Source organism: Chaetodon trifascialis, chromosome 18, assembly GCF_039877785.1.
Source record: "Chaetodon trifascialis isolate fChaTrf1 chromosome 18, fChaTrf1.hap1, whole genome shotgun sequence".
Taxonomy (NCBI): Eukaryota; Metazoa; Chordata; class Actinopteri; order Chaetodontiformes; family Chaetodontidae; genus Chaetodon; species Chaetodon trifascialis.
This window is the reverse complement of record NC_092073.1, coordinates 23448996-23476972: the sequence shown is the minus strand read 5'-3', so window position 1 is coordinate 23476972 and position 27977 is coordinate 23448996. Positions and strand designations below refer to the sequence as shown.

The 27977-nt window shown below is 46.2% G+C and overlaps 1 protein-coding gene across 1 annotated transcript; it reads left to right on the top strand.

The window, feature by feature from the left end:
- On the top strand, positions 1-27977 carry dipk1c (divergent protein kinase domain 1C). Its single transcript, XM_070985819.1, has 8 exons — positions 1-522; positions 18228-18431; positions 18555-18608; positions 18696-18874; positions 20259-20574; positions 22691-22855; positions 26262-26336; positions 26427-27977. Exons 1-8 carry the CDS (start codon positions 301-303, stop codon positions 26646-26648), a joined length of 1437 nt encoding a protein of 478 aa, XP_070841920.1. The 5' UTR covers positions 1-300; the 3' UTR covers positions 26649-27977.

The following is a 27977-nucleotide window of genomic DNA, read 5'->3' as shown; positions in this document are numbered from 1 at the left end:
CGTTGGATTAAAGCTCTGAGTTCCACCTGAAGCGACTGCAGCTTCACGGCGGACATGACGGCACAGCTGCCCAAACAGCTGACAAAGTTTTAATCGCAGACTCCTTTAATATGAACTCTGTTTTTTCTCCTTTCTGCTGTACTTGCAGTTTTTTAGGAGTTATTTAACATTTTAAACATTAGTTCATTCTTTTGGGTTTTTTAAGCCAAACCTTTCAGACTCTGGAGCTCTGCAGCTTCTGTCTTCAGCTGGATCATTTTTTAACAGACTGTTCAGACGACCTCAGACTCAACCACCACCATGCTGCCTGGAGGGCTGGTGTCAGGCGGAGGGGGCCGCGGAGGCGGACTGTGCCTGCTCCGCTGGCTGGGCCTCAGGCTGTGGTCCCGTCGGGGGACGCTGGTCTTCGCGTTGCTCTGGTTCGGCTCCTGGTTGTTCCTGAACGGCCTGGTTCTGGTCCATAGGAGCATCCTGTCGGACTACTGCACCGACGACAAGAGCAAGAGGATCCTGCAGAGACTGGTGAGTCGAACATTCAGCGAGCGACTGTTGCATGCACTTCAGCTGAAGGACGATTCTGGTTTTGATCCCTGAGACTGTGATTGTGCAGTGAAGGTGGCAAAAGATGATAACAGAGAGACAGATGACAAGTAACGGAGAGTGAATTCTGTTATAGTCCCTTTCCTTTTGAAAAGGCGACACAGCTGCACAGCTCGATGAAACAGGCAGAAATCTCACATTCATGTCACAAAATAAGTTTCTGCTGTGGCATCGTCTTCACCTCTTTGAGGTGAGGATGGTTGGTGGTTGTCATGGGTGTTTGATGGCAACAGCTAGGCTAGAAAGAGAAAGTGGATGTGGGGTTCAGTTTCACCGATGAACCACCGCTGCATTACTGCTAAAGATGAACCTGTGTGTGTGTGTGTGTGTGTGTGTGTGTGTGTGTGTGTGTGTGTGTGTGTGCGTGTGTGTGTGTGTGTGTGTGTGTGTTGCTGTTGATCTTTGAAGAAACTTTCTCTGATGCTCGTTTCTTTCTGAAGTTGAGGTAACTTGCGTCTGAAAAGTGAATCTGTTTGCCTTCAGTCTCTGCTGAATTCATTTGTTTGCTGAACAAAGAAAAAACCAACAAAAGCAAAACTTTTCAGCGTGTTCTCGCCATCAGCTCTGTAACACACACACACACACACACACACACACACACACACACACACACACACACACACACACTGCTCCAGGTGTGCTGATCAGTGCTGATTTTTCCAACATCAAAGCTTGTCAGTGCAGCTTCTTTTCAGACGCAACTGTCAGTCATCTGACATCAAAGCGTCCTTGAATGCATCGCCAACTTAATAAGACTTTTCTCTGTAAATCTGCAACAAATTCCAGCTCTCTGATTACCTAAATCGTCTGCAGGGATGTGAAATAATTGCAGCTTCCAGTCATCCTGTAAGGACACTCGTCTGTTTGCTTCGGCCTGTCCGTCGCGTAGCTTTGAAGACTTCTCTCAGAATATTTACTGTCTGGAGGACAAACTGTGACTCTCATCGACTGTGTCTGTGAAAGCCGCCGCTGTTCATCAGCCAGACGCTTACAGTAAACAGGCAGGCGGCTGCAGATAAACGGCCAGAGGTCAATAGCTCTTAATGGCCTGCTGAGTTATCCACTGCAGCATCTACTGGTGCACTGTGGGTAAACACTGATAACAAGCTCGGTCACTTCTGCACCCTTTGAATCATGAGTAAACCCATGTGAGGGTGTTTAAAAGCCTAAACGTAACCAAACCTCGTCCACAGCAGTGATGGGACCCAGAGACCCAGAGAGGATCCAGAGATGGATCCTTCTTGGAGGCAGTGACAACAAATTTGGTTTCATTTAGAGGATTTGTACCATTTTATGTGTTTTCAAGAAGATATGGTCACACAGGCGGTCAACAGAAGAAAGATGAAAGAGTTCTTCACTGATTCAGCATCACAGTCCTGCAATACCACCAGGCCGAAGAATGCAGCTCGCCTGCTGACAGTTTGTATGAGGTTCAGGTGTGTTATGCTAGCAGCTAACGTAGCCTGCAGCAGCTCAGAGATCAGACTGTCTCACTTCTTTCTGACTCCACAACAACAGATCTGATTCAGTTTCAGACTTGTTTGCCGACTCAAGTGACATCACTCAAGGACATTTATCAGACTTTGAGGCTTTGTCGTTCTTTAAAACAGGCGCAGCAGAATGCCCTGGAAACACAGGCTGGCGTGTAAATCGGTGGAGTTTTCCTTTAAGCCTGGAAGTCTTTTCTCCTCCTCTTCAGCTTTTGTGTTTTTAGCTCCTGAACAAACAATGTGGGCACATTTCAGTGTCGTGATGAAATGCGGCATCATGCAAACACTGCTGTTGTTGTCAGAGTCACCGTTTAATCAAACTCTCATGGAGATTTGGAGAAAGCCGTTTTCCATAACACAGACTGTGATGTCACCCTGCCTCCTGATATTAAAGCTCTTAGAGCTCCAAAGTGGAAACTGATGAAATCCCAAATAAACACAGAGATCCAAAGTCAACAAACAGTGCATGTTTGCCGAACCAACGCTGCACTTTTGCTCCATCCATCACACTGTTTGAAATGTTCTCTTGGAGCTTCAGACAACGTCTCCAGTAACATGTTGACTGAGATCAACAACAGGGTTTGGGTTTCCAGAAGCTCATTTGGCTCCAGACGGCGGTAATGCAGGACAGATGCAGGACTTGTGCTGAAGTCGCTCTCAGATCCGTTTCAAAGTGCACAACGTCAAAAACAACTGCTCACATTGTGCTCACTGACTGACAGCTAATCCTGCTGCCGGTTAGCGGATTACTGCACAGGTTTCTTGGCGGTCGCCGTTCAGGCTTGTCTGAACCGCTTCAGGTGTTGTAGAAACCTGAACAAAAGTCCGTCAATCCTCCGCTTCCTTTCCTTTCATTCGCGTGGGCTCATCCCTCCATCCGCTCTCCATTCAAGTCGCCTTTGAAGCAGCAGATTAAGCAGCAAGTGTGTTGAAACTCTACTTCTGCTCAGCACTTGAGGCTCTTTGGTGCAGAGTGGCTGAGTGAAAGCTTCAGCTTTGTGTTTGTGTCAACATACGAGTAATAAATCATGTGAAGAAGACGAGAGAGACGTCTGAGGTCAGGCTAAGAAACTCCATCAAAAACCAAATATTAGGAGGAGAAAACAGCGAGGCGAAGAAAAGGGGGCTTTGAGGCCGTGACGTGGAATAAAGGAGCAGGTAAACTGTGGAGTCAGCTACGCCTCAGGCTTCATGAGAAGTCATGAAGGATAATGAGCTTCATTTGGACTGAGTGCACATCGCGGACTAATATCTGTAATTGGAACAACATGTTGACTGTGATGAGCTGAAAGAAAGCGATGCTGCTTCCTTCAGTTCAGCACAACCTTTCACGACTGCCAACAGGAATCTGAGCTGAATTCAAAGCCAGAGATTTCATGTCAGTCACACAAACCCGAGCAGAACCCTGAATCCACTCCTGCTTCTTCAGTCTGCCGGTCTGACGTTGTGCTGACTGATGCTGTTTCAGCTGGAAGAGCAGCCAACCAATCAGAGCTTGCCTTGACAAATGAGTTCATGTCAGCTCATCAGGATCCATGAGTGTCAGTTCAGAGTCATTTTTACCAAAAGCCTTCAGTTCAGCAGCTGCTTCGCTTCGGCGGCTTCAGCTGACGATGATGCCGATGAAGACGGCAGCGTCGCCCACTGCTGAGGGGCTGAATATGAATCTGATTTTAACGTGAAAGACGAGCGTTTCTGGAGCCGTGCAGCACCAGCCGCCTGCTTCTGTTTCTTCTGATGCAGTTTGAGATGTGCTCCAAAGGCTTTTCTAATGAATCTGATGGAAAACTGGCACCAGGACACTGGCGAAAGCTGAGCACTGGAAATCTTTGCACTTGGACTGTAATTATGGATTAGAAAAGTATGCTGGAATGAGTTTTAATGCATAAATAACAGTTCTGCTTTATTACAACGTCAAACAGCAGAGACTCAGTTTGGACGTTTATGTGTGCAGGACTGTGATGTCGAGGGACAAAGATAAAAATACACTCTTGGGAAAATGTGGTTGGTGCTCACTCACATCAGAGACGTGAACTCGGCTGAAAGCTGCTCCACACGAGATCTCAGAAAACAGACCGTGTCCGTTTAGGCTGTGGCAGAGAAAGCTCGTCCACGCTGACACAGAAGTCGTGGATTCGTCTGAAGGCCCGAATCTGTCTTTGCTGTCTGCTTTGGTGTTCAGTTCCTGCTGACAAGAAAGTTTTCCGTCCATGTTCTGAAGGAAAGGAGCTTCAGCTGCTGGACAACAACAGTTTGATCAGTGCAACCTCAAACACCTTCATCTCCTCCACATTCCTCCTCGTCCTGCTGCAGAGAGAACAACTGAAAGGTTTTTCTTCATCAGGAGACACACAGAGGAGGAGGAGGTGGAGGAGCAGATCTCCCGCTGTGTCAATATTACACCATCAGAGCTGTAATGTAAAATTGATGTCTGTGTGTATTCTGCAGATCTCTTATTCACTCCAGCTTCCTGAGAGGAAGACATGAGACTGAAATCTAAAAGGACTTCATGCTGTTTTTGGTGCAGGTGCTAATCCTGCTGTTTGAGTTCACGTGTACACGTTAGCTAACGTGACGAGCTTCCACTATAAAGACCAAACGGACGAGTTGGTGTCCTGATGGCGTCCTCATGAAGAAAATGACATCTGTCATATCATCTGCGAGCTTCTGTCAGTTTCGGTGACTCAGTGAATCAGAGGTGAATCAGAGGCTTTGCTGACGTCACACTCAGCTGTTTCTGGTGACCCTCTGATCTGTTGCGTGGTCTAACTCTGTCCCTGCATGTCTCCGGCATCCCTCCGCCTGTTTATGGCGCGACGCTACACTTTTTCTGACCTCCTTCTGATTTTGAACGCAGTTTGGTTTGTTCCAGAGAGCAGCAGGTTTTCCACAGCCGAGCTCACGGCATCATGAAAACTGTGCTGTTGTAGAACCATAAACTCAGACTGTGCATATCCGTCTGTGGCTCAATCCTGTCCGTCCTTTGTCTCTGAGTCATCAAACATTACGGTTGAAGGAAATCAAAAGTGCGACCTGCAGTTTAGACTGACTGATGATTTCTCTGGTGAAACCTTTAAACACTCCTCACATCTTCATCTAAATGATATTTACGTAGCGCCAACCAAATGGAGTGGCATGAGACGGCAGTGCAAAGAAAGACACTATGAGGGACGGTCAGTCCACAGGTGCTTCATTACCTTCAGAGACCAGGTTGGAGGTCCTGACGCTCCGCAGACAGTGGCGACGATCTGACCTGACGAGGCCGGCTGGGATCGTCCCCTCTGGCAGGAGGACTTGTTCTGTCTCTGAGGAATGACACAAACGCACCGTTTAGATGCTGCAGCTTGTAACTCTGCCGGCGGCTGAAGGAAACCTGCTGGCTGACACTTCTGGTGTTGAAGACAAAGTTTACACAGAGTTTCATGTTCTGACAGAGGTTTTATGACCCTCAGAGCTGCTGAAAACCCGCCTGCGCACTCAGCACTGAGCCAGTTTACGAAGCACTCTTCAAACAAATTCAGAGCGGTGGTTTGAGCAGCGTGCAGGCTGCAATAAATCCAGGTGGTTTTTTTTTTTCGTTTTGACCGCGTGCACTCGGTGGAGGTTGGGTTTGAGGGACGGGCGCTCCGGCAGCAGCGGTGGCTGATGGATGGCGTAGATGTTCTGTCTGAGACTGATCCAGAGGGATTTACAGCGTCTGATCTTTAAACATTTGGGCTCGTTGCTTCTCTGCGGTCGGACCGTTGAGTCTGCGCAGATGTTGAACTGTGAGATAAACACACAGCCCACAGCAGGATGAGCTCAGGTGAATCCTCCCTTCAGGTGATTTACGGCTGCAGGTCGCAGGTGTGATTTCTGTCAGAGCTGCTTGTTCTCAGCTTCAGGAAAATGAAAAGGTTTATTGCAGACCACAGAGAGAAATGAAAGCTTTTCCTCAGAGAGACATGAACATTGATGGACGAGTCCAACTGCAGGACAGAATCAGTCTGGAAATTCAAAGGAGCGATGAAGCACGGGAGCTATTTTCCTTCTGATTTTAGAGAAAACTGCTCCAGAGAGGGCGGATAACAACTCTTCTTCTTCTCTCCATGAAAAATGGAGAGAAATCTCTTAACCAAGCAGACAGAAATGAAGAAAGACAAAATAAGAAACCACAGGCTGACAGATCTTCTTCCTCTGAGCCGTAGACCTCCATTAAAATCCTCCATCATCATGAACACACACACACAACATCAGGTTGTCTCTCACACAGACACACTTGACCTCAGCCCAGTTATATCGTATCCAAACAGATTTATCACTTTTATGTATTTCGTTAGCGTAGTATCGACCAGCGTCCCATCGTGTATCGTCTGTCCTCCAGCATGTTTCTGAGGCTCCATCAGTCTGACATGACGTGATAAGTGAAGCAGCAGCTGATGTAAAGGCTCTCAAAGACTGTTTAACCTTCAGTTAACATCGCTGCAGCTCCGTCTGAGGGAATGTATTCAGTCTCACGTGAATTCAGCCGCAGGTTGACTTTAACTTTCTTTCCAAATGATCTCAGCACAACCTTGTCACCCCGGCCGTGTTTAAACCAGCGGTGTGACGTCTTCTTCTCAGGGGGTTCATGCTATTAAAACAAATCCGAACGAGTCAGGGCCCTGATACACCAAGCTGACAGTCGGCTGGAAGTCAGCCATCGATTGGCCATCTCTCAGCCATCCTTTAACATCTGTGACTAATAATCACCTGCAGTTTTTCGGCCTCTCCAGTCAGCCTCTAATGGCTGCTGTTCAGCCGACTTACACACTGGCTTCACACCTTTAGTGCTGAGTCTCTTCCTCCCTCTTCTTCCACAAGCAAAGGCCGACAGCACAGGGGCCAAAAACCTTCATCAGACACACATTCATATTCAGAGTCTTCAGCAGCAAAAAGCCTCAGTTCACTTCCTGCTGAGCAGCAAACAGCAGAGCGACAGTCAGCGAGCAGCTGGTGAGTACAGCGCAGTGAGATGAGGCAAACACGTCTGTAAGGCGTCCACAGACGTGAACCACCGACAAATAACTGACGCTGAGGCGCTCTGAGAGGCTGACACGACTCGACGGTCTGAAGCTGTTTTCAGCAGATCTGTGATGTGACCTCAGTGGTCAGAGGGAGCGTCTGCAGGCTTCAGCTTCACCTGTTCTGTCACTCAGGTGCTTTATGGACCCGCTCACTCCCTGTAATTTCCTCCACCAAGAGCCAAAAAATGAAATCTGTCATTTTCTGACTCCTGCTGCTCGTCAAACTGCTGCAAGAGAAAAACATAAGAAATGGTTTTAAAGTCAGCGACTGAGCTGGAAACGGTGAGACGGAAGAAAAAGCAGCAGAAACAGACGATGGATGAAATCAGAACTGAAAGGAAACAGTCAATTATTTTATTTTCTTTGGACCGACTGAACCAGACTTCAGGTGTGAAAGACACCTGAACGCTGCAGGTGGTCCTCCGGTTTGATTAGCTCACTGTTTGTTTAGCAGACCGGAGCTGTCAGATCAATGTGAAGAAGAGCGAAACAACTCCAGCGAAACCAACAGAAAACTTCAAACTGGACGTAATCACACGCCAGTTTCCTCCAGTGCTGCGCGCAGCTCAACTGTTATCAGCACCAATAGTCTAGATGCGGTTTCTTGATCAGCATTCAGCCACGTCGGCTGCACAGAGCGAAGAAGAAAAGGAGAACAGAAGGTCAGAGGGAGAAAAGAGAGGACAGATAAGAAGAGAACGGAGACACTTAAAAGAGAGCAGCAGCGTTTGAGATGAGAGCTGCATACCAACGAGGAGGCCTGCAGGGCCGAAGGCGTCCCAACGTCAACAGAGCGGCGGCGCTGCGATTCCCTCTGAAGCCACGGCTGACCCCGAAACAGCGTGACGACGCCGGCTTTGAGCTGCTTCTTCAAACTGCAGCTCAGCTTCATGTCACATTTAGACCACATCACACAAAACCCAACTATTTTTTTAATCTGCAGTTCCTCATTAAAGTGGCACTGCCGCAATTTTCTGAAGAAAAGAAGGTCTGATCAAAAGACCAGACGGCCATTTGAGCAGCTGTGAGTTCATACAGGCCTGTCTTTAAAAATGGCCCCTCTGCTTATTTTTCAGATGTTATTGACTCTGATTCTGCTCTTTGATTCTGGGTCTGATTGAATCCTGGTTTTGAGTCTTGTAAGAGATTAAGCAGGTTTATTTCCAGCAGCTCCAGGCTCTCATTTACTGTAATTTGTCAGAAGTAATTAGAGATAAAACAAAATATATTTCACGCAATTCAGCGTTCTGTTTTTTTGTCTCTCACAAGTTGACCGTTTTTCTGCTCTTCACTTCTTTTCTCTTGATTTGAAGAGCTAGCATTAGCCTTTTCTGGATATCTAAAATGCTGAATTCTTACAAATTATGTTGGAAATGCTAAAACATCTGGGGGGAAAAAAAATCATCCAGATCAAAATCTGAAATTTGATGTAAACTTTTCACACATTTTTACCAAAGAGAAAAAAAAAGGCGCTGGACAGAGCTATCGCTAGAGCTGCACCGCTAGTGCAAATGCATTTGTTTGTGTGTGTGTGTGTGTGTGTGTGTGTGTGTGTGTGTGTGTGTGTGTGTGTGTGCGCGTGTTTGTGTGTGTGTGTGTGTGTGTGTGCGTGTGTGTGTGTGTGTGTGTGTGTGTGTGTGTGTGTGTGCGTGTTTGTGTGTTTGTGTTTGTGTGTGTGTGTGTGTGTGTGTGTGTGTGCGTGTTTGTGTGTTTGTGTTTGTGTGTGTGTGTGTGTGTGTGTGTGTGTGTGTGTGTGTGTGTGTGTGTGTGCGCGTGTTTGTGTGTGTGTGTGCGTGTGTGCGTGTGTGTGTGTGTGTGTGTGTGCGCGTGTTTGTGTGTGTGTGTGTGCGTGTGTTTGTGTGTGTGTGTGTGTGTGTGTGTGTGTGTGTGTGTGTGTGTGTGTGTGTGTGTGCGTGTTTGTGTGTTTGTGTTTGTGTGTGTGTGTGTGTGTGTGTGTGTGTGTGTGTGTGTGTGGTCGGTCGGTAAGCGTGTGCCTAGATTTGCATGCGGGGCGTCTCTTCCCCACGCTCTTCAAGTGTCTTTGAGAGGACGAATGTGAGTTTTGACAGCTCTGTCTCTTCAGCATCAGACAGCTGCAGGGTTCATGGAGCGCTCAGGCTGCGATAGGACCTGAAACAACACACTGCAGGGTGTGAATGAGGCTGATGAAGAGCTGCTCTGTGTGAGGTGTGTTAGTGTGAGCGCCGTCCTGTCTGTTTATACGTCGAACAGCTTTAACTCTGGGAGGGAGACTCATTTCAAACTGTCTCTAAACCTGATAAACATCATTTCCTGCACCTGCTTTTAAAGGACTATACCAGGCTTTAATTTCACCTTTTCACCCATAAATAACCCCAAAAAGCTGCCATTTTGCTGCCAAGAGTGTCCTCAAATGTTTCTTCTCCTCTTGGTGGAAAAACCTCTGAAACAACACGCCAGCCAACACTCCTGCGCTCACAATACTGCGCTGACTGTGTACAAATACTACACTAACATTTTGTTTCTGCAGCTGTAGCCTTCAGACATGTTTCTTCAATCGCTGTTATTATGGATTTTTTCCTTCTTCAGATATGAAGTGATGCCTGCAGGGAGAGATGGCGGCTGAGAAGCACTTTGGAAAAACGATGTGATTGATGAGTGTGTGTGTGTTTGGCGGCGTGAGGCGTTCACATGCTGGCAGCAGTTTGGTTTTATTGGATTTGAACACTGGCGCTGTGAGGACTGTAAGTTTCTGCCTTCAGGCTCTGATAAACATCCTGACACTCAGAGTGAGTCTCAGCATGCTGTTTGACCACAGACATCCAGCCTAACCAGACAGCGTCAGACCATTCTTCATCGTGTCAGCGCTCAGCACTGCGCTTTAATGGACGACTGATCAATGCACGACGGCAGGTCTGGAGGCGAAGGAGCAAAACTGACTTTGACCGAACAACAAAGATCAAACACACTCACTGAGGAAAAGTCATGTGATTGCTCTGAACTGACACGATAATTTCATAATCAGCTAGACCTCAACGTGTGTGCGTCTCTTAATGTTTGTTGATTGGTCAGAAACTTTTGTCCACAGCGATGAAGGTGAAGGAACATTTGTTCTATTTGTTTTATGAAACACAGTGCAGGTCTGTGACTGGAAAAGATGTTTCAGTTTCAGTTCAACAAAGTAAACACGTTTCAATATTTGAAATGCTTTTGAACAAAATGCCTCCTGAAGCAGGAAAAAAAGCCTCAAGAACATAAGAGCTCAACTGACAGATTAATAATCAGCTTTGTCTATAATTGAGTAATAATCTGAGTCGGTTTTTAAACATCCTCTTTTTTGTGAAGATTTGCTGCTTTTCTCTGTTTTATGTGACAACAAACTGAATATCTTCAGAGGAAAGAGCATGAAGATGCCACCTTCTGCCTCGAGTGTTAGCGAGCTTCCTGTACAGAACATCACTTCCTGCCCTCCATCTGCAGTTAGAGTGACGTGACGTCAGATGCAGACAACCTGACAACCAATGAAAAAGCTCTTGGCTGCAGTCCTCCAGGATGTTTTTGCCATTACAACAGTAGCTCTACAGAAATGCAGGTGGAACGTGAACCAGGTCTCTGCCAGAGTACCCATCACCTGTGCTCATCACGCTAACCGAGCTGTGATTGGATGCGGTCCAACAGCCGGCTGTGACTCTGGTCAAGTCATGGATTGACGAATCTGGGATGTCCTGATGTGACGCAGTGGCGCCTCAGGTTTATCCGCTGACGGCCGAGCGCGCCCGCCGTCTACCTGACTCCGCGTGTTCAGCACTTCACCTGCTCGTCGGCTTGTTACTGAGGTTAACTGCCACCAAGACGCTCCCTGCAGAGTTTATGTGTGTGTTCGGGGAAAGTGGAGTGTGTTTCAGTGTGTTAATGAGTGCTAATGAGTGTGTGTGGTGGGGGCTCATTAGCAGGGAAACTGTGGCCTGTGGCTGTGGACTCACCAGCTGGGGATCAACCCACACTTCCAGAGGACTGACCTGAGGTCGACTGGTCCACCCACGCCGTGTGTGTGTGTGTGTGTGTGTGTGCGCGCGTGTGTGGATATGTATTACTCATGTTGTGGGGACAGAAATCTGTTTACACAGTCACACTGTGGGAACTCGTCTTCCTTATGGCGACAAAACGCAAGTCCCATAATGTGAATCACTCAATTTTAGGCTGAAGACTGTGATTAAAGTTAGGTTTAGGTTAGTAGTGGTTATAGTCAGAGTACGTGTTCAGGAAATGAATGTCCATGTAATGTCCCCAAAAGCAATGGAAACTGAGTGTGTGTGTGTGTGTGTGTGTGTGTGTGTGTGTGTGTGTGTGTGTGTGTGTGTGTGTGTGTGTGTGTGTGTGTGTGTGTGCGCGCGGACACACATCACACACATGCAGTGGTGAATAAAAGCCATTCAGCCCACACCTCTTACATCCCACAGGCTGTAGAAACCACACTATTGTTCTTGGAGCTCTCAGCCTGCTCGGCACAACAGGAACACTTATGAAGTGTTGATTTACACTGAAGGCTCATGGGAGTACTGTACATTACTGCACATGACCTCTGACCTCCTGCCACCAGTGATGAATGGCTCCCTGAGTACTGAGTACCACACGGGAATCAAACCCTGGTCTCTTGTGGGAAAGTCACGTTGCCCTTTAAGCTGCGTTTGTCCTTCGCGCCGGTCATTATCGTCCCCTGCCGGTAAGTAAAAAGATGTCTTCTCAGTGGCTCCTCGTGTTGAAAGGCATCAAAAGGACTAATAATCTAACGACTGTGACCTAATGTCACAGAACTGACACTTAACCTCCTGGTATTTTGGCTGTTCTCTGTCGATACACTGCAACTTCCTAAACAAACATCCAGCCTCTGAACGCGCCGTCACTTCGGCAGCTCGAGGCCGAGCCCACTGCACTTTAAGAAAGTTTCATTTTCACAGATTCCTCTTTCAAATACAATAACTACGCTCCCAGAGAGCGTGTGCCGCTTTGATATCTTTAAAAATAGTTTCCAGGAAGTCGCCTCGGGCTCCTCATTCCTGAAAAGCCTTTACAACCTCAGCGAGTTGAGACAGAGAGTTTTCGGTAGTTTTCGACACAGACCGCTCTGCTCTGGGCTCAGCACACACAGGAATGTCATTAAGGCCTTTAATGTTCTGTGTGTTCGGCCTTTACCATTATGGAATGTAATGGTGAGAGTGGAACAACAAAGGCCGCCTTTCAGCGCCGACGGAACGGCTCGGCTTTCTGCATCGTCCACTGAAGTAACAGGATTCATCCGTCAGAGCAAAAGAAACCACAAGACGTGTTAAAGTACTGCATTCGCGTTTTCACTGAAGTAAAAGTAAAGACGGATCTGCAGTAAATGTACTATCAACTGTAAAAGTACTTTAATCTCCACTTCTGGCTGCAGATGAGTTGAAGAAGGGAAGAAAGGAGCAAGCAAAGGAAGGAAAGGGGTAAAAGAAGGGAAAGTATGAAGATTAAAAGGAAAGACAGAAGAGAGAAATAAAGAAAGGAAGAAATGAAGGAGGAATGCATGAAAGTAGGAAGGATGGTGGGAAAGAAAAGAAGAAAGAAAAAGAAAAAGAAAAGAAGAAAATTAGGGCAGGAAACAAAAAGAGAAGGGGAGCAATGAAGAGAGGGAAAGTAGGAAGAAAGAAAGAGGAAAAAGAAAGAGAAAGGAAAGAAGAAAACATGTGAGGGAAAAAAGAGAAAGTTAGAAAAGAAAAATAAGACAGAAAGCAGGAAGAAAATAAGACAGTGAGCGAGGAAAGAAGCAAGAGACTGAGACAGAAGGACAGACAGGTGAAAAGAAAGGTTGAGGTGAAGACACATTAAAAAAAGGTGACATTTGAAACCCGGCCGCTTCCCTCTGCAGGCAGACAGACCCAGACTTCATCAGCAGACCTTAATTTCAGCCTGGAGCTCGTTTGCTCGGTGCTGCTCGTCAGATCCACGCTGAGAGACGGTGTTTACTCTCAGTGTGGAGGCTTCCTAAACAGCCACGGGGTGAATGTGAACAACTGTCCACACTCCTGCTGCGCCTCCAATCAGGAGCTGGACCCTCCGAAATCCACGTCTACGTGCACAGTGAACCAAGAACCCCACCCCAAAAACCAGGAAGTCCACTGATAATCAGACTGTATGAGGCCCGTTTGATCAGGATTAACATCACAGAGGGAGGAATGAAATACTCACTGCACTCCTCTGTGAGTCCGAGGAGGTTCAGGAGCCACGTGAACCCTCCAGGAGACGGTCTGTAAGAGACATTCAGCAGAGTGAGGAGACAGGCACACGCCTCCTCAGGGGGAGGACACACGAAGTGAATCTCAGTCATAACTCTGAACACAGACGAGATAGCACCTGCTGAGGACATCATCATCTGATGGCCATCCAGAAAGAACCTCCAGAAAACTCAGATTCAAACAGGATTCAGAACTTCCTGAGCATCACTTTCTTCAGTCTCACACTCATCCAGTAACAGCAGTCTGCACATCCATGTTTGCCCTGCTGACGGGAGCTGCTAACGAGAGCTGCTAACAGGAGCTGCTTACAGGAGCTGCTAACAGGAGCTGCTAACAGGAGCTGCATACAGGAGCTGCTAACGAGAGCAGCTAACTGGAGCAGCTAACAGGAGCTGCTAACAGGAGCTGCTTACAGGAGCTGCTAACAGGAGCTGCTAACAGGAGCTGCTTACAGGAGCTGCTAACGAGAGCAGCTAACTGGAGCTGCTAACAGGAGCTGCTAACAGGAGCTGCTAACAGGAGCTGCATACAGGAGCTGCTAACGAGAGCAGCTAACTGGAGCTGCTAACGGGAGCTGCTAATGGGAGTTGCTAACTGGAGCTGCTAACGGGAGCTGCTAATGGGAGCTGCTAATGGAAGCTGCTGACTGTAACTGCTAAAGGGAGCTAACAGCTAATTCAGCTCATTAAACATTAGCATCGTCAGCTGCCACAAGTCTGCCTTTGCAGACAGCAGACAGACTCGTAGCTTCCTTGAATACTCTGCAGGAGATCTGCAGCCTTTGCAGCTCATTAAAAGAAAAAAATGGAAGAAATAAACGTGAACCAGTTCATTTTAATCTCTGTGAACTTACACAACACTGCAGATACAGGCCACTGACATGACAGCAAATGCTAAAACGCAGCAGATAAGAATAAAAACTGTCTTTTCTAAACTATCTGATCTGAGTCCAGATTTCCACTGAAGAAATGTTGATGCCATCTCGTTCACATTTCCAAAAGACAGCTGACAGAAGGACAGCTACAGCCCAAACACCATGTGTGACTTCAGCTGATGCACACACACACACACACACACACACACACACACACACACACACACACACACACACACACACTCAGCAGTGAGTGGAAGCTGATCCTGTCGAAGCAGTGCGGTGGGAAAGTTTACAAGCTGCAGGGTCGAGGAAGCAGGAAGCAGCTGGAGAGCGTGATGTGATGCAAGGCGGAGGAAATCCAGGGAATTAGAGCGGATGTGTGAAGGCTGCAGAGCTCACAGCGCCGACACAGAGAGCAGGATCCGCAGATGTCCCGGTCCACTGGGACGACGAGTCGAATCCTGATGGACGAGGAGCTCCACATGAAAGTATCACATTTCAAGCAGGTTTTCAAGGTTTCTGTCGCACAAATCAGAACCGAGACTCTGCTTAAAGCTTAAAGCCAAGCCACATGCAGAATTAATGTCTGATGGGAAAAGACGTCAGAGTGGAGGCGAAAAGGCTGCAGCTGATGACGACAGCATGAAGAAGTCAGCTTCACGGCTTCCTGTGTAACAGACGCTGACTGGTTTACTCAGCAGACTCAGACACTCTGTGGTGTGCAGGCCACAAATGTCTTCTTCTCCCACCGTCAGAATGACTCTGACTCAGATAAAACAGTGGAGGATGAACAGTTTGGACTGAACCCCTCCTGATTCTCTGAGGCCGTGGATTTGAGCTCAGACTGACGTTTGATCTGATGGTCAGTCGGGACGCGAACACAACGGACAGACATTCGACCGCAAGGACGAAGACGACGGTCTACACTTCAAATGTATCCTAGTAACTGTGTTTTGAGTTTGTTAGAGCTCCAACAACACACACACACACACACACACACACACACACACACACACACACACACACACACACACACACACACACACACACACACACACACACACACAGTGATGAGAGACAGCAGGAACTATTAGAGAGTCAAAGGGAGGAGGGGGGAGGATAATTGCAGCTTCTCCTTTGTCTCTCAACACTTCTCCCACTCCTGCTGATCCATCAACACGTACACACACACACACACACACACACACACACACACACACACACACACACACACACACACACACACACACACACAACCTCAGATAAGGAGAAACACTTCCAGGTTTCATCTGAGGGAGGAGAACAATCCAGTGAGAGTCCGAAGAGATCAAAGGAGGACAGGTGAGCAGGAGGACATGTAGAGCAGGACAGGCAAGCAGGAGGACAGGTGAGCAGGAGGACATGTAGAGCAGGACAGGTGAGCAGGAGGACATGTAGAGCAGGACAGGTGAGCAGGAGGACATACAGAGCAGGACATTCTTCCTCAAACCAGCCAAGCTGAGACGGCGGAAGTGGAAGAATTCTGTTGGAAGCAGCGACTGTTTAAAAACCTTTGTGATGCATCGAGGATGCTTCAGCACTGCACTCACGTTACTGAAACATCAAACTCTGAAGACCAACGATGAGGAAAAGTGGACACTGTGAGAGGATGGTGGACATTTTGTTAGTTGCAGTCAAAATATCATTGATATCCTCTAGATCCTCCAAAATAAGAGTCTGAGCATAGATGGCATTGAATGTTCAGGTAACTCACAGAGCATCAAATGTCAAACTTCAGGCCTCAAATCTGCCCTTCAGACAGCTGCGCTCAGGCTGTGACCAACCAATACTGAGCGTTCACTGTGCTTGTGACTGACTGTGTTTGTGTTTACTGTGTTTGTTCGTTGACTGTGTTTGTGTGTTTACTTTGTTTGTGTTTACTGTGTTTGTTCGTTGACTGTGTTTGTGTGTTTGTTTGTGTTTACTGTGTTTGTGCCTCGACTGTTTGTGCGTTGACTGTGTTTGTGCATTGACTGTGTTTGTGCGTTGACTGTGTTTGTGCGTTGACTGTTTGTGCGTTGACTGTGCGTTGACTGTTTGTGCGTTGACTGTGTTTGTGCATTGACTGTTTGTGCATTGACTGTGTTTGTGCATTGACTGTGTTTGTGCGTTGACTGTGTTTGTGCGTTGACTGTTTGTGCATTGACTGTGTTTGTGCATTGACTGTGTTTGTGTGTTGACTGTGTTTGTGCGTTGACTGTCGTTGACTGTGTTTGTGAGTTGACTGTGTGTTGACTGTGTTTGTGCATTGACTGTGTTTGTGTGTTGACTGTGCATTGACTGTGTTTGTGCGTTGACTGTGTTTGTGTGTTGACTGTTTGTGCGTTGACTGTGTTTGTGCATTGACTGTTTGTCATTGACTGTGTTTGTGCATTGACTGTTTGTCATTGACTGTGTTTGTGCATTGACTGAGTTTGTGCGTTGACCGTGTTGTGTGGAAGGAGAGCAATCAGACGATATGCTGAGTGCTGGAGTGCAGCTCTCCACTTGTTTCCCACAGCTGATCTGATGTGAGTGCAGAGGATCCAGCTGGCAGAATCGAGTCAGTTTGAGATATTAACGTTCACTCGTCCAGATTTACAGACCATCTGCAGATGTTTACGACTCAGGAAACAGAACAAGGGCTGAATATCCACATTATCTAAACGCTCCCCTTCAACATGTTAAGTGTGTGTCCATCAGCGGTCTGCTGTCATCAGGTTTATCTGGGTTTGGTCTTTTGGAGTTAACAACAGTCTCTTCTCTCAGGCCAGTTCACCCTGTCTGCATGTTGTCCCTCTCATCTGTGAGCCCTTCATCTCTTCTTCCTCAGCGTACGTTCATCTGTCACACTTCCTGCCTCTTTAAGCAGCTGATATGGAATAACTGAAGATGTAAATCCAGATGCTTGCAAACCACAGTGTGTGTTACTGCTGGACGCCCTTAGTGCTGCTCTGGCTCTTTGTGAAGCTGGAGGTGTGTGATGTCTCTGAGCTCCTCGCTGACTGATGTTTGTGTTGGAATGTGGGCAGAGCGAGGATTAGCTGGCTAATCCCTGACCAGAACAACGCTAATCCTCCAGCTCATCCCTCACACCTCTGGACAGACACTACACAGGACATGCTCAGTGTTCACCGAGTCCTCCAGGTGTCCTCGTGTGAAGAGACAGAAAAACAGACTTTAAGATAAAATAACTCACAAAGTGTACTTTCATTCTGTGAAGGGTTGTAGCTAGTACTCAGGTGTTAGCCAGCATGCCTGTGTTTAGCTCCTCTGCTAACAGAATAACCCTTAAGTCCCACCGTGGACGTAACGTCCATGTTACATCTAACGGAGCTGATCGCTGCTATTCGAGACAATGTGTGAAGTCCACCTGGCGCCCTGCGTCGTTCTGCTCTGCTACATGGAGAATATGCACCAAGTCAATGTGCACAGAGCAGACGAGGCAGAGGCATCATTTCATGACAGACTGCCGTCACATTCGGTTCAGACGTTCATGCTTCCCTCAGGATGAACTGTAATGACTCTGCTGTTCCTCTAACTCTTGTGCCATCATCAGGTCAAAACGTCATTCCTTCATTACTTTGTTATTTGACCAAACAGCTGTAAACTGAATACTGATGATTATCGATTGTCTCCTTGTGTGTCCACGTCTTAACAGCAAACACATTCTCTGATAACGTTTGAAGCTTTTTCTGGCCCTTTTTCCTCATGGAAATGGTTACGTTTACTAATGTCCTTTGTTTTGATGCCTCGTTGTACCTCATCATTTATTTAATGAAGAAACTGCGTGACACACACAGTCATCACCTGAAAGATACTTTAATAACACTTTCCCTGTACAAACAGCAGCATCTCACAGTGATGGTCCTCTGAGGACATGCTCTGTCCCTCAGTGTTTAAGGTGACCTCACACCTCTGCTCTGTTTGTCCCTCTTGCTCTGCCATACAGTGCCTGGAGTTCGGCGAGGGCTCCGTGACGGGGGACATGTGCGAGGATCTGTGCGTGCTCGGCCTGGTCGAGTACAAGCGCTGCCTGTACTACGAGAACGGAAAGAAGGTGATCGAGGCGCGCTGGCGAGGAAAGCCCATCATCCTCAAGTCCAAACTGGAGAATTTCTCCTCCTACGAGCCGCTGGGAATACTGGACTATCAGGTGACGTCTACGCTTTGTCTCCCGTCTTTGAACTCGTGTTATTGACCCGATGAAGCTCAAACATCCAAAGGGAAGCGCACTGAAAACGCTTTCCAACAATGAATCTCATCCTCTCTCCAACAGGACACAGCCGAGGAGCTCTCCCCCCTCGATGTGGTTTTCTACGCCACTCTGGAGGTAAGTCACAGCAGGCGTTCACAGAGTTCTCACAGAGGAAGACAATCAACTTCTCTGACAGCGTATCTTCCACCTGTCTCCTCTCAGGTGAGAAACTCTCTGGGGCTGGCTGAGGAGGACGAGGACGAGGAAGGAGGTGGAGGAAGCAACAGCTCTCTGGCCAGACTTTGGGGGCAGAAGCTGAAAAGCAGAGATAAGAGTTACTCCAGAGCAGAGCTGGCCTCACTCTGGTCTCTGCTGCAGCAGGAGGAGTACACCTTTCTGAGGTAAGAGTCTACAGGAAGTAACAGCGCCTCAGATATCCTGACAGTGGATTTACAGAGCTTGGTCTGTACCAGCTCTATATGGAAAGTGTCCTGAGACAACTTCTGTTGTGATTTGGCGCTATACAAATAAAACTGAATTGAATTGAATTGAATTGAACTTAAGTCAAATTATCGGTCCAGTTTTCAAGGCTTGAACACAGATGTTCACATGAAAAGTGAAGTTAAAACTCTGTCTACTTCCATGCACCTGACCAATCACTGCGTTGGATGGGCGTTAAATGATTTTAAAGATGCTCTGAAGAATATTGACACCTTCAGTGAAGGATGGACCACATGAACAGTCAAATATCCCCCACCTCCCAAACAATCGTCAGTATTGGCTGACAGCTCTACTGCACATGTAGGTCCCACTGCTCCCCCTACAGACTGCTATGTTCATTACACATGATCCACATGCTGATAATTCAAACAACTACTTCAAGGTCAACTGTGAAACATAATGGTTAACGGCTGTAAGGAGCTCAGGTATTGTCACGGTGTTCATATTTCTTATGTGAAATCTAAAATTTGGCCTCATGGTGGCACTAAAGGAGGAGACCCAGATTTGCTCTGCAGCTAATCTTATGATAACTGGCCAGTGATTGTTGAGATATCTCAGTCTGGAGCAGAATGTTTGACAAACACTGAAGTCTTAACAAATTAGCTTGTCTCATCCCTGAAAATGTGAGACATTTAGTGGACAGAACTGGAGGACAGAAAGAGAAACACATCAGCTTGTTTCCATTGTGAGGGCACCGACGCTGAAACCACCAACAGGCGGGAAGCCAAAGCTCCACCGAGTCCAAAAATAAAAGCGACGAGGCGAGGTGACCTGTGCTGCTGCTTATCTGGAGGCCTGCAGGCAGAGCTGCACTGATGAATGGAGTGTGTGTGTCTGTGTGTGTGTGTGTGTGTGGGGGGGGGGGGGGGGGGGGTACTGGGGAGGTGGATGTCGGACCAGAAACGACAGACGAGGGCGATAACACACTCCTGTGGATGTGTCTGATATGAGCTCGAATGGCAGTCATGTTCTCCACTTAATAATTAAAGTCATCTGTCACTGGAGGAAACGAGGCCTGAGAGCTAAAAATGTCGAGAGCTGCTCTTCATCACCGAGCACAATGATGAGTTGTCACACGGCACAGATAAAACTAAAAGCGTTTCACATGCTAGACAACAGCAGGGCGACTGGCAGCGACACACCAGTGTTAGCCCGATGGTACACAGCGGTGCTTTGAGCTAAACGCTGACATCAACATGCTAAGATGCTAACCACAACAACTTCACTTACTGCCATGTTAAATCTCGTCTGCGCCTTGTCAATCTGTCCTCCTCGGCTCTCCAGGGTCCTGCAGGACCTCAGCGCCCACGTGGCCAAGGTGTTGGGCTCCTGTGGTCATTTCTACGCCGTGGAGTATCTGTCTGCTGGACACGCCTGGGACCAGAACATCTTCTCCCTGGAGGAGGTGGCCCTTTCTGGGCTGCGGGGTCAGGGCCGAGCTGGACCAGGAGCCCAGTGGAGGTGGACGGCCAGGGAGATGGTGCACCGCATCGCGCTGAGCTTCCTGGACATGGTGTGGCACTTTGACAACGACTTCACCCACAAACTGCACCTCTGCGACATCAAACCAGAGAACTTTGCCATCCGGAAGGACCTGACGGTGAGCTTTCGCCTCGGTTTAGATTCACTCTGGAGTCAGTTTGGTGACCTTGTCCTCAGAGCGACCCGGGTGCTGAACGGCCTTAATGTTCTCTGACAACGTAATGAACATAAACAAAATAAAAGCAAAGCAGGGAGCTGAAGAAAATTGATAAAAGGGATGTTTTCTGAAAAGCTTTTAGACAGAGTATAGATAGAAATCAGAGAGCAGACGTGAGGCTTTTCCTGAAGAGATGTTTTCAGCTTAAAGCAAAGGATGCGACCCTGCGGCTGGCGAAGAGAAGGTCATTCTGCATCTACTGAGCACGCACGCACGCACGCACGCACGCACGCACGCACGCACGCACGCACGCACGCACGCACGCACGCACGCACGCACACACACTATCATTTCTGCCTGTCCTGCATATAATAACTTACTCAAAACCAGAGAGATGGCTGTGCCAGCTGACAAACTGAATTAATAAAATTATTTTTTATGTTTTTGCCCAAAAACTCAGCCTGCAAACCTCCACAAACTCCACCCAGAACATATAGCAGCCTGAGAAGCAAAACCCAGGGCCAATTCTTGATTGAAAGTAAAGCTGCACGCTAAGTTTTCTTGGCGTTCAGCCAAACATCATCATCTCCAAGTCACAGTGAATCACTTTATAATCAGATTCAACCTTCATCGCTGATCTGGAATACTCATCTCAGTTTGCTTAGTTTAGCTCTGAAAGGGCCTGACAGAGTTTTCTTTCAATCCATCACAAGTGTTTGGACAGAGGAAATCAAGTGAATGTCTGCAATGTTTTCTCAGCGTTATCAGATGGTTTTAGAGTTTATCCAGCAGACTGAGCCAGGCCGTCATTAAGCCAACACCATGTCAGGTCCAGCAATCACTACTGACTCTAAACCATTTCATCCTCACACTTCAGCCTCATGATCACTGTGAAACGAGCAGTGAAAGGCCAGATGTGATTGTTGGGAGCTCCAACAAATGTCTGCAATCCAGAGGCTCATTGTTGCTCTTATGGTATTAGCAGGATTAACGTTTTCTTGTAAAAGTGTTGACATGGAACAGATTTAACAAGTCGATGTTTATAATGCCAACACTGTAAAACGTTCCTGTAAAACAAGAACAGCAGTGATGTTCAAGAACAGAAGGAGGCTCGTCTGCAGCAGCTCTGCAGCCTCACAGCGTCCGGGTTTGTTTCACATACGTGTTTTAAACGCAGGCAAAAATCCAACGTGCAGAGCCAAACTATCAATGAAGGCAGAAATAATTTACAGACATTTCATTTTTTTAATCCCTCTGACAATAACTGAGTCCTACAGCACCAAACAGCACACTTTCATTTTTATAATTTCAGTATAATTCAATTCATTTTATTCATGAGGCATTCTTAAAGAGTGACATCTTCAGTGCGAACCAGTGAATGTGGAGCTGAGAGCCACACACAGGAAGTCGGACAGTACTGAGAGATGGACTGACATGCTGGTTTTGATGGTCTTTTCATGACACTGTCTGACATAAAGACACGTGGAGTAACACCAGACAGAGCCTTTAAAGACACGGACGTCCCTGTCTATCGACGCAAACGCTGCCTTCACATTTATGCTCATGTTAAACACCGTTAGAAAGCTAAAGTTCTCCTGAATCTATTGATGGAAAACATTTCACGATACAACCATGACAAGAGGCTCAAGAAACGCCAACAGCAGACGAACAACCGATTTTAAAATTCATGGAAACTCACCGCTGACGTCTCTCAGTGATCCACAGATCGGAAAAAAAAAAACGTTGTGAACTATCCACAAAGGCCCAGAAGATCCACTGCAGGAGAGAGATTTAGTCCAAAACATGAAAATAATCCACAGAAATTCACTGCATATACCCACTTACAAATCCCCTCTGAGGCACACCATTTAGTAGTGTGCTGCCATTATTTTTTCCTAGGATGGGAAAGGCATGGGTGAACTGAATATGCGAAAGTAGTTTTACATGTCAGTGTTAATAACAGGGCGTCTATCCTTTGCTATTAAAAAAAAGGCATAAATTAAGGGTATACCCACTTGTTCAGACACAGCTGGCTTGTACAATGACAATGGGTTTTCTTCTGCGGCGCCCCCTGCAGGTTGTAGCCATCGACGTGGACATGGCGTTCTTCGAGCCGAAGATGAGGGACATCCTGGACCAGAACTGCAGCAGCGACGACGACTGCAACTTCTTCGACTGTTCGTCCAGGTGTAACCTGAACAAACGCAGGTGCAGCCCCCGCCGCCGCAACACCAACCTGCAGGTAAGTCTGAGGTGTGCTCTGTTGTTTGCATGGCGTCGACGTGGTGTGGAACAGGATATGATGTCATGAGAGAAACCCCGGTCATGCCAAGCACCGGTCGGTCCGCCTCACCCCTCGTCACCTCGAGGCCTCTGACAGTTGCTGCGCTCTGAGAGAGAGTCATCCAGCAGACTTCTGGGCCTTTAATTAGAAAGTGACTCAGATCTCTGACGAACTAAAACTCTTCAAACCTGAAAACACTTTTTGCACATAAAGCAAAAATAAAAACATCAGATAAATCTAGATTTCTAATAAGTAAGTAAACAATGAATGTTTGATTGTTCAATTCCTGTGTGCTTACTTCAGGACAGTTTGAGGTTTTAACATCTGTACACACACACACACACACACACACACACACACACACACACACACACACACACACACACACACAGCGTGTCACAGGAGCACAGTTAGAATATTTTTTAACTTCTTAATTCTTGATCTCCTTCATAACGTAGTTTAGAAACTGTTCTCTAAACAGAATTGTGTTTCTGGGATTGATTCAGATCAAACGATCACGAGCTGCTTTGTTTGAGTGAGTCAACATTCAGCACGTTTTAAGAAAAACTGAATTATAATTTCAAATCATCAGTTTCATTTGTAAAGTTGTCAAAACGTAGAAAATCAGCTGATGAATTTCAGTCATGCAGATTTGGTCCAGTTGACATAATTAAATGATCCCATTAAAGTTTTAAGAAAATCTAAAACGATTAAAGAACATAAAAGCAGGATTTTAGGTTTGAATGTGAGAATTTTTTCTTCTTTAAACTCGTCTTCAGCCTTCGTCTTCAGCTCATCTGATCTTTTCTCCTGTTGTAAACAGAGGCCTCGACTCGCTTGCGCTGCGTTTCGTCGACCTGATAAATTACAGGGTTGCCTGTTTGTCAAGAATTCTGGGTAATCCCTCTCTCGCACCTTTAATTAAATGTGTGCGCCGCTGCTGCTGCTGATGATGATGATGTGTGTGGAATGATAATTACTGATCTGAGAACAGGAGGCCTGAACCCGCTGACATGTCCACAAAGACACATTTTATCTGACGTCTTTAATGCTTTTTCTTTCTTTTGTCTTTTCAGTTAAAAGTTTTGTTCTTCATTTCACCTGCTTGTGTTTTTCTGAAGGGTTGATGTTCAGAGGAAAGAGAAATCTTTAAAGACAAACAAGTGAGGAATCAAATTTCTTTAAAATAAAATAATCATTTCTCATTTTAATTCTTTAAATCAATAATCTGTAATAAAAACTAATGACACTGCACAACATTTAGCTTTCAAACATCGAGTCTGACATTAAAATCAAGATTTAGTTTCACATTTAAATTTGTGGAAACTTTTCTGTCCACAGATTTTCCTTTTGGAAATTATTGTAGTTGCTCTTCTGATTATTCTTTATGTTATTTATTATCTTGAAGAAATTTTAGTCTTATTATTGACACTTTTGTGTTTTGTGCTGTAAGAAAATATAACATGCTTTAATTACAGGCTCAGGTCAAAATAATAACAATAATATAATTATTATTATTATCATTATTATTCTTAGTATTATTGTTAACATCAATAATTTAAATAATTAACATTCACATTTGATACATTTTGCTATTAAACTTCAATTTCATTTCTATACTTTTTGTAAATAATATACATATTTTATATATTTGATTTTATTTTTTATTTTATTTTTTTATGGTCTATTTGTTCCTTTTCGTCTCCTTCTTTATTCTTGCTCTCTGAAACAATTTTATCTTTTCTTATTCTATTATATTTTACATTATTACTTTATGATAAAGTTGCTTTTCACCTCTTAAAGCAGCAGATTTCTGTTGTATTGGTTCAATTATTAGTACTATTAGAAGAGGTATTAAAACTCTATTTTCGTTTAATTCTATTGTCTATTGATTAATGACATTATAATAATATAAGTGTAATTCTAAAAACGTGATGTTTCATCAGTTTGTGAATTTCTGCACGAGAAAAAATATTAGACATTGTGACTCAAATCAATGAACAATATCACTCACAAAAAATTCAAATAATACTACAAATACTGCTTAGCACTGCGACTTCTACTGTCGTCTGACAGCATATAAATTGTTTTCATTATTTATTTAATATTTTAGAATTTTCGTAAAGAAGCTTAAATAATAATAACAATAATAAAAAGAAGAAGAAGAAGAAGAAAAGTGGACTCATCTTCAGATGAGACTCTGAGACGAACATCAACAGTAACTTGAGGCCATTTGAAGCGTCCTCCATCAAACTCTGAGAAAACTTCAGGAACATCGCCGTCACCGCCGTCATCACCATGACAACGGCCGGACAGACTCTCATCGCCCTGCCGGCTCCTGTATCATGTGTCATATGAAAGGAGATACGTGCATTCATTGGAGACGGAGGGAAATCGTTTGTCTTCAGGTGACGACGGGACGCAACGCACAAACAGGACAGACGCAGCTTTAAACTCATGACAGGCCGCGAGAAGATGACATGAAAGGAGGATAAGAAGACATTAAGCAAAATAAATGAGAAAAAAACTCTGAAAGGAGGCGAGGAAAGAAACGAGAAGGAGCAAAGATGAAAAGAACAAAAGAAGGAGGAACTAAAAAAGGGGCTGAGAGAAAACGAAGACTGATGACGAAGGGAGAAAAGACGAGACGAGCAGAAGATGGAAAGAAGGTTAAATTATGAACAAAGAAGAAGAACAAAGACAGAGAACAAAGAAGAGAAGAGCCGACTGAACGGGACAGAAGGTGTTGATGACACGGCGATGACACGCTGCCGTCCTATTGGTCCATCTGAGGCTCCGCAGGTGTCTCCTGAGCATGACCTGTGATGACCCTCCGCCTGTCAATCATCTCCTCAGAGAAAGGAGGCATTGTCTATATAACTCTGTGTGTGCGTGTGTGCGTGTGTGTGCGTGTGTGTGTGTGCTGACTGATGTGTTGGATGATGGACAGCGAGGCGTCGTCTGCATAATAACGGAGAAAACAAAGCATCCTGTTCAGGGTCGCTCCTCTTTTGTCTTTTCCTCCTTCCTCCCTCACCTCCTCTTTCCTTTCCTTTCCGCCTCTTCTTTCCATCTCCTCTTTCCTCTCCCACTCATTCCCACTTGTCTCCTCTCCTCACCCCTCCCGTCCTCTCCTCTCACATCACATCACCCCTCCTCTCCTCTTTCCCATCCATTCCTTCTCATACCTATCTCTCCTTTCCTTTCATCCATTTTCTCCCACAATTCAACTGTCTTTTCTCTTCTCCTCTTCCTTATTTACTCCAGACATCCTCTCTTCTTCTTATCTTTTCTATCTCCCTCCTTTTTCTCCTTCTTCTCCACATCTTCACTCCTCTTTTCTTGTTTTTCTTCTCCTCCTCAGGTGATTTGTGAGAAGATCTTCAGGCCATGGTTTTCTCCCACGTTGCTTGGAGCCAAAGCTGGACTCCCGTTGCAGGTAGGACGCTTTTATTTACTCTGTTTCTAAACATGTTTGTGGATTGTAAATAAAGTTTTTTTGTTATCTCTCCGTTGTGTTTTTGAACAGGTGGAGCTGCAGCAAGCCGTGCAGGAGTGCTCAGAAACAGAAGGAGGTGTGGAAGACAGAGAGGAGGACGGAGGTGCAGGAGGAGAGACGGGTCAGGGCCGAGGGGTCCATCAGCGTCTCCTCAACATCCTCACCCGCCTCCTCCAGGAGGGTGGGGCTTCAGGGGAGGGGGGAGAGGCCCGTGAGGAGAAAGGTCATGTTCACACTGCACTGAACTTCTGAGGAGGTGACCTCCTGCTGAGGGGCGAGGAGGACATCCCTCTCTGCAGGCTTCTGGTCTGTTGTGGTTCCAGCAAACAGTGACAGCTGTTCATCTGTTTCCTGTTTCAACGTGACAAACGTGCACAAAGCAGCTCCATAAATGTGGTTTCCGGTCTGGTATAGTCAATCTGGACTGGTCTGCACAGAGTCCTGAACTCAGCCTCATCCAGGAGGTGTGGGATGAACTGGATCACAGACTCTGGACAGGGTGTGGGGGCTTCCAGACCTTAATGTTTGGATTTCAGTTATTTCAGGTGTTTGGTAAATGTGTTGAAAACGTTGTGACTGGAGAGAATCGCTTGTTTCTTCACAGTGAACCTGAACACATCTGGACCAGGACTGGAGGGCTGAGACAGCTCAGCGAAGCCTTAAATGTCTCGTCAGAGGAGCGGACTGTAGATCCAGTGTTGGTGGATCCTCTGCCTTTATTCTTCCTTTACGAGTCTCAGTGAGATTTCCAAACCTCAGTTGTTTCAAAGATGTAAATATGAAAAGGACAAAAGCTGCAGACGAGATGTCTCAATGTCTTAAATGTATTAAACGTGTCCTATCAGTCAACAGGTCAATGAATGGCTCTGAAGATTAGAAGCAGTTTAAGCTTTTGAAAGCAGAAAATGATCATTTTGTTCATTCCAAACAGCTGAAATCAGCTCACCCAGAACTCACTGGCAGAACTTGCTCCCATCATGCACTGCTCCTCTCTGTGTACTGGATCTGTCACGTTCGTTTTGAATGCTGCTCGTTGCTGGTTGGCTGGAACTGTGTTGTGTGGCTCAGCCCGGGTCGCTTTGTTTGTTTCCTGTTTACGGAAGCAAACAGGAAACATTTCTCAGAGCAAACACGGATCAGACAGCCGGCGAGCGAGCGAGCAGATGCTGAACAGAACGACTGGGTCTGCTTTGAATCCACTGAATTTAAAAAAACCTCAAATGATAGAAGTTCAGAACAAACACATCAGTGTCATCCAGAGAAACTGATTCTTACTTTGACGAACCAAAACATGAAATGATTTAAAGATCGCTCGCTGGGTCCATCCTTCACACAGGTGTCAGGTATGACGAGGCTCTCTGAGGCGACTGGCTCACTCGTCTTCATGTCAGACTGGATCGTGATGATGATGATGATGATGATATCGTTGAGTCAGCTGATGTACAGTAGACAGTGACTGAAAGGTCTCTCCTGGACCAGGTTTCTGTAAACAGACTGAATCCAGACCAGGTTTGATTTCTGTCATTTGGTTGAATAATAAAACCCGTCCTGACGTTCTGCTGTGCGACAGCACGGACCTTC

Excerpts from the sequence above, each read along its gene's own strand:
- dipk1c (XM_070985819.1), top strand. The coding sequence starts at position 301 with ATGCTGCCTGGAGGGCTGGTGTCAGGCGGAGGGGGCCGCGGAGGCGGA. Across the intron at positions 22,856-26,261 it reads GCCGCAACACCAACCTGCAG|GTGATTTGTGAGAAGATCTT; the intron begins GTAAGTCTGAGG and ends TCTCCTCCTCAG. Across the intron at positions 26,337-26,426 it reads AAGCTGGACTCCCGTTGCAG|GTGGAGCTGCAGCAAGCCGT; the intron begins GTAGGACGCTTT and ends GTTTTTGAACAG.